The following is a 17,368-nucleotide window of genomic DNA, read 5'->3' as shown; positions in this document are numbered from 1 at the left end:
GAAGGGTCTAATACCCTTGATGGCAGTAGTCCAGCATAACAAGTCGAAAGTACGGCCCGTGCTGGACTATAGGGAGCTTAACAAGCATATTGAAGCCTACACTGCCGATGCTGACGTATGCGCCAGTAAGTTGAGGGAATGGCGTCAGAAAGGCACTAATGTCTCAATATTTGATTTGCGAAAAGCCTATTTTCAGGTGCGAGTTGATGAGACGTTGTGGCCGTTCCAGACAGTTTGGTTCCAGGGGCAGAGGTACTGCCTTACACGCCTTGGCTTTGGCCTAAATGTGGCACCACAGATCATGAAGACTATTGTCAACACAGTATTGTCCCAAGAAAAGCCCATGAGGGACTCAACGTCAGCTTACATTGATGACGTATACGTCAATGAAGATGTACAGTCTGCGTCGTGTGTCAAAGAAAAATTGGCTCAGTTTGGTCTGGAATGCAAGAATCCCGAACGTTTAAGGGAAGGAGCACGTGTATTGGGATTGGATGTTTATGAAGAAGATGGCACCCTACAATGGAGGTGTGGCAGTGAAATTCCAAGCATCCCCAACCTCGTTACAAGGCGGACCGTTTTTTCTTGGTGTGGAAAACTCGTTGGTCACTTACCGGTCTGTGGCTGGCTCCGCGCAGCTGTTGGTGTGATTAAACGCAGAGCAAATTTAACAACCACGGGTTGGGATGACATATCCGATGATGTCCTACTAACTCTAATGATTAAAGAGACACTGGAGAGAGTGAACAAGAAGGACCCTGCCTGTGGGCGGTGGTGTGTTAACGGAGACAACGTAGGTGTGTGGGTTGATGCCAGTTCTTTGGCGTTGGGAGTATCGTTGGAGCAAGGAGGAAACGTGTTCGAGGATGCGTGTTGGCTGCGGCCCGTAACAGATTCTCAGCATATCAACCTGGCAGAGCTGGACGCTGTTGTAAAGGGGGTAAATCTGGCCCTGCAGTGGCAGTCTAAGAAGTTGACCTTGTACACAGATTCTCTCTGTGTCTACCACTGGGTGTCTGACACACTTTCAGGACGGACACGAATCCGTACCAAGGCAGCAAGCGAAATGTTGATACGGAGAAGGCTAGACACGCTAAAAAACCTGGTATCTGAGTATGGGCTATCACTGAGCGTCACTCTGGTGCCATCACATTGTAATCGTGCTGACCAACTGACCCGTGTACCTCACAAATGGTATGAAGCCACGAAGATGGGAATGGAGATTACTGCTCGATCTTGTGCAGTTGCAATCGACCCATGTCAAATACAAAAAATTCATGCACAGAGCGGACATCCGGGTATCAAGAGGACCCTTTATTTTGTGAGGCGTGCATACCCAGCAGTGACCAAGATGGATGTCAGACAGATCGTCAGAAATTGTGAGGCTTGCCAGTCTATTGATCCTGCACCAGAGCGATGGCAGAAGGGTCGCTTAGAAGTTGAGAGTGTGTGGCAGCGGCTGGCCATGGATATTACCCATTACAGTGGCAAGCCCTTTCTAACTCTCATTGATTGCGGGCCTACGAGATTTGCGGTGTGGCGGCAGATGACCAGACAGGATTCAGCAAATGTTGTTCGCCACCTATCATCCATTTTTTTTGAGCGAGGTGCGCCGGAAGAGCTCCTGACTTACAATGATGCAGCGTTTTGTAGCCAGCAAGTCCGGCAGTTGTTAGATGAGTGGGGCGTCCGACTACGGTTGCGATGTGCGCATGTGCCGTCAGGAAATGGCATTGCTGAAAGAAGCTATCGCAGCATCAAGAGAATTGCTGCCAGGAAGCGATGTACTATTGCGGAAGCAACATATTGGTACAACATTACGCCAAAGGACGGGACGTCCCCTTCAACCGCACCTGCGAATGCTATTTACACGTACCGAGTCGGAGTGAAGGGAATCAACACTACGCAGCCAACCGACAAGGGAACATATAACAGATATGAAGTGGGAGATCCAGTGTGGGTGCGGCCTCCAGGAAATCGGTGCACCGACAAGTTTAAGCGAGGACACATATCTGGAGTGATTAGCCAGCAGTCTGTTTTGGTCGATGGAACCCCACGACATGTGCGAGATCTTCGCCCAGCTACCGAGGTGCGTCATACAACTACAGAAGAAAGCAGTGAAGCGTCTAGCGATGAGCTGCTGATGCACGGATTCAGTGAGCCTCTTCCAGAGACTGATAGCGATACTTCATCTGATGAGGCGGAACCAGATCCAGAGCCCGAATCTGAAACAGTGAATGTACCTCTTCGCAGAAGCACACACACTAAAAGGCCACCCCCCCAGTGCTCTCTATGTGATCATCAGATCAGGGGGGAGTGTAACGTGCATCCAGGAGATAAGCGCCCGCGTGTTTGCGTGTTGTGTGGGAGAGACGGATGAGGGGAAAAAGACTTACCTCGAGACCAGCTCAGCGTTACCGACCAAAAATAGAAAAGAAAGACCAAGATGGCGACCGCCGTCTTTTGTAAAGTATGATGTCTCGCAAAGTCACACGAATTCTCGGAATATGCAAATTTAGCCGGCCTAGAACGACGATAAAAGCGGGTGAGGGGAAAGACGTGGAGAGTGACGATTGAGTTGGCTGGGGAATCGTGTGGATGTTGCTTCTTGTGTCGTGTTGAGGATATCTTACCGTGTTAAAGAGAGAGTCGGGCGCCATCTTGAATTTTTCCTTACACTTTTTCTTTACATAAACACCAGTATGTTACAATTTCAGCTGACAACATATGTGGAAGATTTATTCTCTGCACAGGTGGTATCATTTATTCACCACTTATATCAGTGAAAACATCGTGTTTGGAAAGGAAAACAGTTTGGATACAATAACATTTTATTTATTCACAGTTTGTCATAAATGAATATTAAAAGATGGTTAAGACACATCTAATACATAATGTTCCCATGACAATAAAAGAACACAGGTTGTAAAGGCAAGAAATTAATACACATGTAAGTGCATAGGAAATGTACATTGTACTTACATTAAATTTCAAAGACAGTGACACAACATGTGATGAATAATTCACTATAATATCACCTGCTTTATCATCTGAGAGTCAGATAACTATTAGAATGTGTTTCAACAACAGTGATGCATCACACAAAAAATATTATATGATAATGTCTCCTGGTTCTTTAACCAGAGTTTGAAATTGAGTGATTCTTCATCATCATCATCATTAGTTTAACATCTTTACATGCATTGAACAGCTTTAAATAACTTATGTCTGACCAGATCTTTATTTATCCCTCTTTCCTTCAGGTTCATTTTTATCACTTCCTCCCATGTTTTCCTTCACCTAAGAATTGCACTGGTGACATCTTTTTTACATCAAGTAATTAAAAAAAAATCTTATTCATTCTTTCAAAGTCTACTCTGCATATATCTTCCTATACTGTCTACATTTAATTACTGTCTACATTTAATTACTGTCCAGATTTAATCTTCCTCTGAAGTCATCAGAATTAATTCTGTCTTTAAGATTCATATTACACATACATTGTATCATTCTCATATAATTTATCTCCATGCAATCCATGTCTTCAACCCCCACTGGCCAGATTTCACTTCTATACATCATCACACTATGTACACATGCCTGAAGATGCTTTTCTTCATAAGCAATGGTAGTGCTTTATTGATAAGTCCTAGCGGAAATTTCCTGAACTTATTCCATTTAGTCTGAGTTCTTGCAATCACACTAGCACCTGCTTCACCCTGCACTCCAATTGTATCACCAAAGTAACAAACTTTCTTAACAACCTCAATAGCTTCACTATCCAGATTTACTTTTTCAACATCTAGGTCCTCATCCATCTTCATTTTCTTACACCTCTTGCACACAAACTGGTTACCCTCTTTCAACCTACCAGTAATTCTATTGCACTTCTTGTACATGTGTATTCAATACTTACAAGTATCATAAAAAATTGCACCTGACTATTTCCACAAACTAAGCAGGGAAACTTTCCTCTTTTTAGAAGCTAACACAACAATCAATGATCATCACTTTGGTCTTGATAAAGTTCACTTTTAGATCTTTATTTTCCATAACATTGTTCAAAGTCAAACTTAATGAATAAGTCGTCAATATTTCACAGGCAAGTACTAAATAATTAATATACAGCACCTATTCAGGAAATCTACACAGAACTCTCTGGGCAAGGTTTCACTAAAAAAAAAAGCACACATGTAAAGCAACAGACTCAGTAGAGAACCCAGAAAATAACCCTTTCAGTAAGTATCATGAAACCAATTTAGTGAGTGAAAATGGATAACTGTAGTGAAATTTTGTTCAATTTCAACTTGATAACTCATTTATTTTTTGGATTATTTTGATAAAATTTGGGTGTAAAAAATGTAATTTTTTTATTTTAAGAAATCAATCAATAACAATTACCATCATTTCCAACAAGCAGTGTGTGCTCTGTATAATCCATAACTGCTCTGGCCACAGAAATTGCATTTTTGACTCTCTTCAAGTTTCCAACAGAACCAACTTGATGGGTAGCCCTAAAATAGACAAAAATGTATATTTTCTTTTTGTATTTATTTTTAATATGAGCCTGATAAGTATCTCAGCCCACAACTTGATCATTTATAGACTCATATATTAAAAATGCTAGTAATAAGATCACATTCTTCTTTCTCTGCAAAGATTTCTCTGTTTGATTATCTTTATTTTAAAAATATATCAAACATTTTATATCAAAATGAAAATCTGTCATAAACTGTGAGTGCAAAATAAAATGTTTAAATTTCTCATACAGAGTGAACACTAAAATGTCACCAATAAAATCATTAATAAAATGTATTATTTTTTCTGTAGTTCAACACTTTTGGCACAAATAGACTTCAGTCTGACTTGTATTGTTTGAGTCATAAGTGTCTAACAGCCAGTGTAAAGATATAGATGCATTTCATAAGATAAAAAGTTACTAGTATAAGTTACTCACTTTCTTTCTCCATTCATTTGACTTACACTTTATTTTTCATCTCTTCCATGTTGGGTCAAAGAAAATGGAATGCAGTAAAATTAATATGCTTGTTATATGTCCTGAACCTCCACAAAACAATGATTTCACAAATATGTGAATTCTACTATTTTCAACAAAAAAATAATTCCTACTTATTTGAAATGATTCTTTTAATGGGCTGATGTATACACATTCACACACTGGCAAAGGTTGAACGTGCATGACAGATACTGAACTGACATACCTATTCATATTGGCAAACAAAAATACAGACATACACTTCTAACACTCGTGCCTTCTTCCACATAATGAACATTCTACAAATAAGGACACTTAATTTTTCAAAACAAACAATTTTCTCATTCAAAATATCTTTCATACCACTGTAAATTTGTATGAATATATGAATATGTTTTTTTTTTTTTCATTAGCCATGTTGTTATCTCTTCCATTCACAACACCCTATTCATGACCCTTTCATTCTCAATCATTAATTAGGTAAAAATTGAGTTTAAAAAGGAAAATTGAATTTTTTCAATTGAAGATTTAGAACATGTCAGGATTTGATAAAACTGATGAAGTCAAATATGTCAAAACATTCTTTTGTCTGAACTTTTGAAATGAGGACTTACACTGTTTTTTTTGTTTTTTGTTTTTTTTTGACGATTGTACACATTAGTTGATATTTCTATTTCTACTACATTTAGCTGATATAGTCTACAACCATGACAGTATATTTTTCATTTACAATGTTTTTCCTATGTTTAGCTATAAATGATATTGCTTATCTATGGATTGATGCTGATATCATGTTTTACATTTTAGTTCAAAGAATATGGAAGTTGGGAGAAAGGCTAATATAATATTAACATTCTAATAACCTTGATTCCTTATTCGGTTGTTTGTACAGAGATAATGAAGAAAGAAGGGAGTGTATTAAACACAAAAATCTTATAATCATAAGACCGTGAGTTTAATCTCTGTACACAGCAGTACATTTTTATTTTATCATTAATCATACGTCCCACCCCCATGTAATATTATATTAAATCGTTAGTGTCTAGATGGTTTGTCTAGTACATATATACATATATATATATATATATATATATATATATATATATATATATATATATATATTAGACATTAAGAGGAGATAGATATATATAAATACCTATTCACATATACTTTTTCATGATAAAGCTAGAACACAGAATTAGATGGAATTAGGCAATTGCATCGACAACGGACAATACCAGACCCAAAGTGGGTTTCGATGTACTGCATCTCATCAGTGACATGCTCCGACATAGGTGCGAACCCAGTTTGTCGCACACATGAAGTGTGCAATACTGACGACCTAACCCTATGGGCCATGGCACAATCCATTGGCTATGCCTCGATTTTAATTTTTATATTTTTATCTAGTTCTACATTCTACTATGTGACAAGTAACGTGTCCTCTACAACTAAGATAGTTACTGCTGGTATGCAGGTGGTAGATATCACATCTACGAACATTAACTGAAAATGGGTATATATATATATATATATATATATATATATATATATATATATATATATGTGTATATATATATATATATGTATATATATATACTAGCATGGGTGCCCGGCATTGTCCGGGTATTTGGAGGTGAATGTTGAGCAAAAAAAAAAAAAAAGCGGTCAATTTTTTTAACTTTGACCCCTATTAAGACCCCTTAAAATTTATTGTTTTGGGCTCAAATCAAGTTATTAAGTTAGATCCATGTCCAAGGAAACTATATCTAAAATTTCAAGTTTTTAGACCCCAAATTGTGGGTATTGTTCAACTTTGACCCCTTAATTGCCAAATTTCTGGCCACAAACCGATCACATAGATTTTCCCAAATCTCAGTACCCTGTATATCAAATTTCGAGTCTGTAGACTAAAAATTGACAAAGTTATTGCATAGGGAAATATACACACACAGACAGACACACAGATACACAGACAGACAGCTACACAGACACGTTCACTTTTATAGATATATAGATATATATATGAGCAAACAGTTAATAAAATATGTTAAAAAACACTTTGAAATGAGTTAAAAACATATTTAATCTGAAAAGGAAACACTAGATAAGTGGATAGTCCTTAATCCGCGGAGTTTCGAAGAAATACTCTCCTTCTCATCAGAGGATAGGAATTAGCAAAATGCGGGATCGGATTTTGCATGCAGAAGTATTTGATGAAACAACAAGTAAGTCAAAGTTAAGCAGAGTGAATATGGTAAAGAAAAAGGTGATTACACATGAATGGATAGTCTGGTGGAAGATAAAAAATCCAGTGACGGTAAAATTCAAATGTAAAACTTCAAGAAAGTTAAAAGAATTTCCATTTGTACAAGTAAAATCCAAGGAAATCCCGTAATTGGAAGAAGATTGTCCATAAGGCAGAAATCCATGGAATAATTCACAAAAATGTGTACAAGGAAAAAAATAATATTAATAAAAGAAAAATAAGATGTGCTTTTCACTCTACTTCCGAGACATAACTATAAATAAAAAAGATCTGGGAAGAGAAAGGAGAAAGAAAAAAAAAATGATAAAGTTAAATATAAAATATAAAATAAAGGGAAACAAAAGTCAAAATGACTCAGACAGGAAATGTTAAAGGCGCGAAAATATATATAGGGCAAAATAATATAGGTCAACTGAAATGTACAGGTCATCACTTAAAAAAAAAACAAAAAAATGTCAGCAAGAGTTGTTAAACGACACTAAAAGGAAAATAAAATAAATAAATAAATATATAATAAATAAATATAAAATAAAGAATAAATAAATAAAATATAATAAAGAATAAAATATAAAATATAATATATAATATAAAATAAAATAAGAATAAAAATAAAAAAATAAAAATTATTTAAGGGGAGAAGATGGCAATTTCAGGAAAAAAAAAGTAAGTAAATTCATATAGTAAAATTTAAGTAAATATACATACAAGATATGAAAGTGCGGGTAGATTGATATATTAGATAGATAGGAAAGTTTAAAGAATAAAACAGAAAATGCAGATAAAAAATCGGCCATGCAAAGAAGAGATAAAGATAATAATAAATAAAGGATTATTAAATTATAAAGTATTAAGAAGTATGTCGAAAAATGATAAAGTTAAAGAAAAATATTTTATATCTATATAAAGGGTAAAAGTAATAACTATGTAATTTCAAAATTGCCATAATCAAATTTGGACTTATGTTTACAGAAAGAGATCAGTTCATTTTTAGAATTTATTATATTATTACTTTGAGGGGAAGTAATTATAGTTATAGCTTCGGTTGTGCAGAGGCGACATGACTTAGAGCCTGGAGTATAAGACTTAACTTTTTTTATAATAGTCCATTTGATTGAGAAGGGAGTATTGTTAGAGTTAAGTTTTTTAATTAAAGTGGTTAGAGAAGTTCCTTGGTTATTATTAGAATTATGGTTGTTAAAAGAAGAAATGTGGTTTGATATTCTTTTCTTAATTAATGTTGAAGTAGCGTCGATATATGTATGTACTTTATTAAAAGCTCGAGGTCTGGTATTAATATTAATTTGCAGATTTGTATTAGTTAAATAATTTGAATTTTGTTCATATTGTTCAACAAATGGTGGGACAATGTCTGTATGAGGACTATTTTGGAGGAGATAATGAGTGTTGTTAGTGTTAGGATGGCTGTTAGGAGAAATATCATTATTCTCATTAATATTATGATTATTATTATGATTATTATTATCATCATTATTACTAGTTGTATGATTGTAGATGGAAGGGCTGCTTGAATGGTGTATTGGATTAGTAACTATATCAGATGGAGGATGGGAAGAAGAATAACTTGAAGACGAAATATTAGTGTCTGTTATGGGATGATTGCCTGGGAGCTCAGTAATAGTGCAAGAATATATAACATCTTTATGGATACAATCATTATTAAGTGGGCAAAGATGTTTGTTATTACAATTACAGTTAGTTTTTGGTTTAATTGGGAAAGGGATTTTTTGAGCTGATTTAATTTTTTTGTTATTAGATGTTAAGATTCTTTGTGCTAAATTAGGCATTGTTGAATAAGAAATCCGGATTGAATTTTTATTGAAAATAGAACTATATCTGTGTGGGTATTTGAAAGAGTTTTGTACAATGTTGAAGAATTCCTTAGGTATATTAGTTTTGACATTTAGGCTAAATGGAGGATTAAACTAAATATTTTTCTTTCTCCTGATGCGACTAGGTGGGTTAGAGGCATTGCGATTAGTATTTTGGTTTGGATTATAAATGTAGACTGGTTCATTGTTATTGATAGTGCCAGATCTTGTTATTTGAACTGGTTTCTTACGAGTCATATTGTGTGTGATTACAGATTTAAGGCGGCCTGCAGGAGGAGCATAATTGTTGTATTTAATCTTTTCCTTGTGTCCTGAGTTCCATAAAGCATTATTGAAGAAAGTAGCATTTTGATTAAAAGTTTTTTATCAGCAGAAAGAGCAGAAATTCTTCTAGAGACAGATGGTACTATAGATTTTATAATTGAGTTGGGGTGGTTAGAAGATTTATGGACGTATAAGCATAAGATTAGGTTTATGATAGGGGCTATGAGTTTTGGTGTTAAGATTAAGTGCAACATCTAGAAAATTTGAGTTTTTTTTTGTTTGGTTCGATAATTATAGAAAGGCCAAAGTTATTGAAGAAGTTATGTAATTTTTTAATAGTTTTGTTATGCTCTCTTGGCCTGGCTGTTTTAGTAAAAAGGGCATTGTCTCTATAAAGACCCCCTTGGATATGTTTAAAGTGGTATTTAAGTTCTTTCAGTAAGAAGAGTCCCACTAAATCTGTAACTTCTGCAGAGTCAGAATCACCCATCAAGATGTCAAAATTATCAGGGGTGTCCTTTCTAGTCCAAAGCTTATTGTTAAATTGTATAAGGGACTTTATCGCTAGGAGAATTAATTTTATTTCTAAATTAGTTAAGTCAGAATTTCTTTTAGCAAAGATAAGAGCCTTATTTAAAAGGATCGGAGAAATTGGTTGACAATAATTTTGGATGTCAAATGTTATGAAGTTAAGGAGGTGTTTATTTTTAAGGGAAACAAACCAATTAATTACAGAATCTGAATTCAGCCAAAGAAGGAAACCTACTTTTTCTTTAATAGAAGGGATGATTCTATCTAAGATATTTTTGCTTACAGCTCGTAAGTCAGAGTTAGATGGGCAGATCAATCTGATGGAGGGGTTGTCATAGAAATTAGGTTTATGATCTTTGAGAGTGAATCTAGGAGTATCCGGAGAAATTATTTCAGTGAAGTTATGAATGTTCATAGAAGTCAGTAAAAGTTTAGCTTCAGAATTAATGGAATCTAAAGTCTTAGGAGTGACTATTTTATAAGATTTATTAAGTTCTTTATACAAAAGTTTTTTATATGTAGGATAGTCAAGTTTATAATAATTTTTGTCTTATCAGCAGGGACGAATATATGTTTATTCTTTTTAACTTTTTCAGCAAAATTATTTATTTTTCGAGTAACCAGATTATAATGGTGTTTTTGTTTCTAAGATTTATTTTTTTTTGACTAAATTTAACATGGAATTCTCAAACTCTTCGAGGTAAGGGTTATATTTGGGGTGGGCAGTAGTTTTTAATCCATAAAATTTGGCAGCAATTCTTTCGAATTTCTTTTGTTCTCTATAAGAGTTGATAGGGAGTTCATTTAAGATTTCTGGGTGAAGTTGGTCTTCAGAGGAAATAGGCGCTTTAAGTTTATTTTTAATGCTTAAGTCATGGTGATAAGCCTTCCACCTTATATTTTTTAGGAAAGTGTTCAAAGTGAGAACAAATTTGTGGATATATTCCTGTTGGGTAGGAATAGGGATATTTTTGGCAAACAGAGGAATGTGTTCCTTTTCAAACATATCTGGAGAGAATAAAAAGCTCAACTAAATGGGAGCTTATAATAAAATGAAAATTACAATTGAATTTACCAAAATGATCCAAGATGGTAAAATTAAAGTAAATTATAAATATTAAAGAATTAATATTTATAAAGTTATCTCAGCCAGATATAAAAGCTTGATAAAACCAAATAGGAAATAGAGCTTATAATATGAGCAAACAGTTAATAAAATATGTTAAAAAACACTTTGAAATGAGTTAAAAACATATTTAATCTGAAAAGGAAACACTAGATAAATGGATAGTCCTTAATCCGCGGAGTTTCAAAGAAATACTCTCCTTCTCATCAGAGGGTAGGAATTAGCAAAATGCGGGATCGGATTTTGCATGCAGAAGTATTTGATGAAACAAGTAAGTCAAAGATCTTACTTGAAAACAAAATAAGTAAAGCAGAGGGAATATGGTAAAGAAAAAGGTGATTACACATGAATGGATAGTCTGGTGGAAGATAAAAAATCCAGTGACGGTAAAATCCAAATGTAAAACTTCCATTAGATATATATATATATATATATATATATATATATATATATATATATATATATATATATATATATATATATATATAAAATTCCAGGTTAGTATTTTCCAAAGGTGAAGCAACTAATGAAGTCTTTACAAGATCAATGTAAGAGTGCTCAATACCGAAGTAGGGCAAGATATACTTTTTCTTTTACATAAGCATCTACATGTTGCTAAACATTCATGAGTGTGTTTTGGTCAGTGAGTTAAAAGTAACTAGAGACCTATTCAGGCGATATTGCTGAGACAAACGTGGTCCATAATGAAAATTGTACAGAAGTTTTCAGCACAGAATATTCAACAGGTTACATCAAGCTAATGGCATTTAATATATTTGAAAAGGAAGAAGATGAAAAAAAAGGGAAAGAATCAAAAGTATATATCAAAATAGAGAGGAAAAAAGAGATGAAAGAAAAACCCAATTACAGGAGACGAAACTGAACATATTCTTCCTAAGCGAAACTGACATAAGGCTGACGATTTCCCTAGATGAGTTCTACTGTAACTTAACATCTAAATCTGACCCCCAAGATTACCATGGGCATGGAATATGTGTCTACATTAAAGATGGCTTTCCGTGTGGTAGGGATATCTCCAGAGAAGATCCTAATTTACCTTATATGTGCTTCCGGGTTGCACTTGCTTACACCACCGCATTTATATTTGCCCTCTATTGTCCCAACAACAGCGGAGTTACTATCTTTAAGAGTATATCTGTCAAAATTGACCACATACTGTCTGCTCATCCTTTGGCTAACATTCACATTTACAGTGACTTTAATGTCCATAATGTGGAATGGCTGACCCACTCAAATAAGACAGATGATGAGGGGAGGTTCTGTCATGATTTGCTATTGCCTATGATCTTACTCAGATTGTTCACAAACCCACCCGTGTGCCCGATACTACTGGTCAATATGCAAGCCTTCTAGACCTTTTTCTCACAACTTCCCCTAAGCTATGTTCATGTTCCTTCTATCTCCTCTGGGATCCTCCGACCACTCCGTAATATTAGTTAAGATAAAAATGAAATGTAATAAGTCTTCAGATGTACCTCTCCACCATACTGTATATTGATACTCTATGGCTGACTGAGATAGCTTCGTACATTCATATCTGATCTACCTCTGCATTCCATGTTTAAAAAGGATGTGTCCTCTATAGTATCAGACCTGACGGAATGGTAAATTGTAAGCATAGACTGATTCATACCATCAAAAAAATTCCAACAAAAACCTAACAGCCAGCCATGGTTCTCCCCAGAATGTGCACAGAAATCATTTTTTCCAGAGCTACCAACGTAATAGATGCACTGAGACTAAAGCTGCTTTCAGGACTGCCAGCAACCACTGTAAAAGAGTAATAAAAAATGCAAGAGAGCTATATGTTCAGTCCGTTAAATCCAAAGTAGCTGAGCAGCGGCTTGGTTCCCACCAGTTTTGGCAAATAGCAAACAGAATCCTGAACAGAAGTGTACGTTCTATCCCAACCATCATCAATGGACCTGAGGTCATCTTGTCAGCATCAGACAAGGCCAAACTATTTGCCAAGAACTTTGCAGCTAATTCTACCCTATGCGACAAAGGCCAGCAACTTCCCGCATTTCCTCCTTTAACAGACAACACGCTATGCAACATACAAATATCTATGCATGAGGTTGCCAAGCTAATCAAGAACCTTGATTCAAGTAAAGCAACTGGCCCTGATGGCATTCCAATTATAGTGTTGAAAAAGCTTCAACCAGAACTTGCCCCCATACTTACAACGCTTAAACAGTTTTGTAAAATTGTTTAAGCGTTGCCTTAAGGAGAAGTACTTCCCAATACCCTGGAAAACCTCATCAGTATGCCCTGTATTTAAGAATTCAGGTGATAAGTTACCTCCCTCTCAATACAGACCAATAAGTCTCCTGTGTGTCATGAGTAAGCTGCTGGAATCCATATTAAATAGAGAAGTAGTCAACCACCTCAGGAGAAACAACCTTCTTAGTTACATGCAATATGGTTTCCGTTCTGCTAGATCTACAGCAGATGGGCTAATGGTTATATCACATAGGATTAGTGAATCTCTTGACAAAGGCTTTCTTTCTAGGGCAATTGGCGATAAGGTATGGCAGAAGGGCTTACTTCACAAGATTTCCAGCTACGGTATCACTGGAAATGTTTTCTCAATTATTAAATCATTTCTCTCTGATAGGCTCATAAGAGTAGTGGTTGATGGGCAGAAATCAGAGGCCCACAGTATTAATGTTGGAGTCTCTCAGGGGTCCATCCGGGGCCCTACTCTCTTCCTGATCTACATCAATGATCTCCCAAAACACATACTTAAATCATTCGTTGACATCTATGCTGATGACATGACCATCTATGGCAACACATCAAAGGCTGTAAATGACAAAGTTCTCTCTGATTCTCTCTCCTCTGATTTTGAGTGTGTGGTGCAGTGGGGGAAGAGGTGGCTGGTTACTTTTAATACATCTAAAACCAAGCTTCTATCTTTACATCATCAACGCTCTGATCACCATCGGGCATCAATTGAAATGGATGGCTCTCGTCTTGGGGAGGCTCCATGTTTTGACAAGCTTCTGGGATTGATCTTTACTCCTGATCTGAAATGGAACACGTACATCAAGTCTGTTGCCAAGGTCGCTGAGAAAATGGTGGGATCCTTCTACCGCTCCAGAAGATATCTCTCTGCTGATGCAATTCTCTATCTATATAAAAGCCCAGTATGTCCAAGGATGGAGTACTGCTGCCACATATGGGCAGGAGCTGCTAAAAACAGCCTATCCTGCCTTGACAGAGTACAAAATAGACTTTGTGGCTTAGTGAGGGTTGCCCTTTTCTCTTCCCTGCAACCTCTCTCCCACAAAAGAGATGTTGCGAGCTTGTCTTTGTTTATCGTTATTTCCATAGCAAGTGTTCATCTGAGCTCCAATCTCTGCCCCCCCCCTCACCAATCTTTCACGATAAACACCTATCTAGCTGAAACCACTGTCAATAATTTTCCCCACACTTTATCTGCGCCTAAATCAAAACGTAGATTCCATGAACAAAGCTTCTTTCTTAGAAGTGAACGTCTGTGGAACTCTTTTCTGTTTACCTATTTCTCACCTGACTACAACTTGGATGTTTTCAAGTCCAACATAAACAAATTCTTGATGAACCGCCCCCTTAAGTAAGACACTTTATCAAATATCAAATACTAACGATCACTATGATACCATTCCATTGATTACTGTACACACAATAACCCTTATCCCCGAGTGGCCTCCGGGCCTTGGTAAGTGGTGACCACCATGTAAAAAAAAAAAAAAGAAAGAAAACAAAAGAAATAATACAAATAATAATAATAATAATAATAAAGTCAATAATGATAAAATATAAATAAAAAATAATAAATGATGAAACAATAATATAATAAAAATAATAAAATCATTACGAATGAAAACATTTAAAAATAATACTCATAATAGTAAAAAATATTAAAATCCAAATTTAAAATTTCCATTACGGACCTCACTTTTGTATCGCTTGAAGAGGTCTCTAGTTACTTGTAACTGGTTAGCCGAAACATATTTATGAATGAACTATGAATGAATTATGAACATATAGCTCATTTAAAATAAAAAGTGTATATATATATATATATATATATATATATAACACTTTTTAAGAACACCGAACATAGTGCCATAATTAATTGCTGAGTGTTTAGTTATTTTCCCCCATAGTTTAAACATAAACCATTAAAATTAAACTTTCGAAAAGAAGACTAAAATACACTTCTAAAGTATATTTCTCCTACGCATGAATTATATAAAAAGGATAAATAAGGGGTGGGGCAAAAAAAAAAAAAAAACCCTATCGAGACGTCTTTTGGCCAACCTTTTTCAAGATTAATGTTGGCAATGAGGGAGAAAATATCGTTTTAAAGTCATTATGTTGTTTGGTTTCTACACCCAAGTGTTTTCCTTGATATTTCAAATGCTTTCTTCAGTGCCATATTTTGTATGACATCAATCTTCCCTCTGATTCTAATTTCTCCAAATCTTTTCTAGGTTTTTCAGGACTGATTCTACTGTTCCTATAGTTATTAATATTGTAGTAATTTTTCTTCACATTTCATATTCCTTTTAGTTCTCTTACAAGTTTCATGTATTTATTATTATTATTATTATTATTATTATTATTATTATTATTATTAAATGCACTTTGTAAATATTCTTTATGTTATGAGGCAAAAAGATAAAAAAATGTTGACAAAGGGAAATAATTTCATATTAATTATTTACCCATCCATAATCATAGCATCAAGAGTTGTCTTCCCAGTTTCATCTGGATGTCCTCCATAACCAACACTGTCACCACACAGACGTTGGATTTCACACACAGAGCAGCCTTTTTCAACTGCATCCAAGTTAGACCCGCCATCATGGTAAATCACACTCCAGGCTAGAATTCCAATGATAAAGAAAATAAACAAATAAAAATAAAGTTCAATTTGAATAAAAATGTAAAAAAGGAGTTCAATTGAACAGAAGAACAAATTCTGATATATTTCCTTTTTATTAATTGCAAAGATTTATATAATATTTTTATTTTTATTGTTATGTGTGCATTATTTTGAAACTGCAAAATTATGGCATTGACATAGGTGTGTGTATGTATGAATGTATTTATAATATGTTAGCTAGTTATAATTTAGCTAGTGATGAATAATATACAACATTTTTTTTATCAGTGCTAGACACAAGCTTTGTAACTGTCAGGGAGGGAGGAAAAAAGAAGCAACAAAGTGAAGGATTAATGGAAAGGAAGTCAGATATAAAAGAAGTGCGAAAGCAGCAGAAAAAATAAAAATGAAACTTAGAGTCACTAGTATTATAAGACAATAACAAATGCAATATGTTTATTTCGACATCATATTTGTTTCCATAGATAGATACCCATGAAACACAATTCTATATATATACAGATACCAAGTTAGATAGATACCCATGGAACACAATTCTATATATATACAGATACCAAGTTAGAGTTAGATAAATCAATCTGCGATTTGTTTTCACTCCCTAATCCATTCAATTTGGATCTCCTTTTTCAACATCATTGCTTTTACTTTGGCCACATCAACATTCAAATGTCGGTCACTAACCAGATTTGATAACTTTAAAGTCTCTACCATTTTACAAAGAACTTCATGCAATCTAGTTAGTCTAATTATCTCTTGAAGCATGGTAGCAATCAATATACTACATCAGCTGCTTCACTAAATGCAAAAGTCTCTTTCCAATTTTGAATATCTTATTTAATTCGGAGATCACAATTTTTGGATAAGAATCATTTTCACAGTTTTTGAAATCATCTACATGCAGTTTGGGTTTAAGTGTTTATATGGAAATGAAATAACTTTTTTTGCTCAACTACTATTAGCTGTGATATAGTGATAGTAAACAGGAAGTCTTTGTAGTTTTGTCTTCTATAGTACTAGTTAGTACTAGTTAGACATAACGGTTTCTACTAACTACTCATCTCAGTCATTTAATATATCAAAGAATGTGTTAAACTAAAGTTCTCCAACAATAGTTTGTGATTAAGTAGAGTCCAACACTGCTATACCCAATTTGTCTTTCACAGCATTGAACATTTTTATATTAGAATAATAATCATTTATCAATGGTCAATAATATCAACAGTAAACTTTACCTGATCTCAAAGCACAATAGTGTTAATGTTATTTCTTAGAATTAAAACTAGTACAATCTCAGGTAAAAATCTTAGTTGAATTACATTAAAAACAATGTATTATCTTACTATGTGGTCTGTAGTATTTGTTTTGTTCCCTGTTACTTCTGTATCTATTCAAATTACTGTCCAAACTTTATTAT

General features: G+C 34.6%; 1 protein-coding gene across 6 annotated transcripts in view; it reads right to left on the bottom strand.

Moving 5' to 3' along the window:
• LOC145252420 (N(4)-(Beta-N-acetylglucosaminyl)-L-asparaginase-like) overlaps positions 1–17,368 on the bottom strand; it is an 83,829-nt gene that overhangs the window by 32,909 nt on the left and 33,552 nt on the right. For all 6 annotated transcript variants that reach the window (XM_080111812.1, XM_080111811.1, XM_080111814.1 and 3 more), the window contains exons 3-4: positions 15,773–15,932; positions 4,402–4,514 (exon numbers count right to left, since the gene is read on the bottom strand). In XM_080111812.1, the coding sequence (XP_079967938.1) occupies positions 4,402–4,514; positions 15,773–15,932 (273 nt within the window). The remainder of the gene's footprint in view (positions 1–4,401; positions 4,515–15,772; positions 15,933–17,368) is intronic.

The sequence above is a fragment of the Euprymna scolopes genome, chromosome 29, assembly GCF_053919585.1.
Source record: "Euprymna scolopes isolate OS-2025 chromosome 29, ASM5391958v1, whole genome shotgun sequence".
NCBI lineage: Eukaryota > Metazoa > Mollusca > Cephalopoda > Sepiida > Sepiolidae > Euprymna > Euprymna scolopes.
This window is presented reverse-complemented; position numbering and strand designations above follow the sequence as displayed.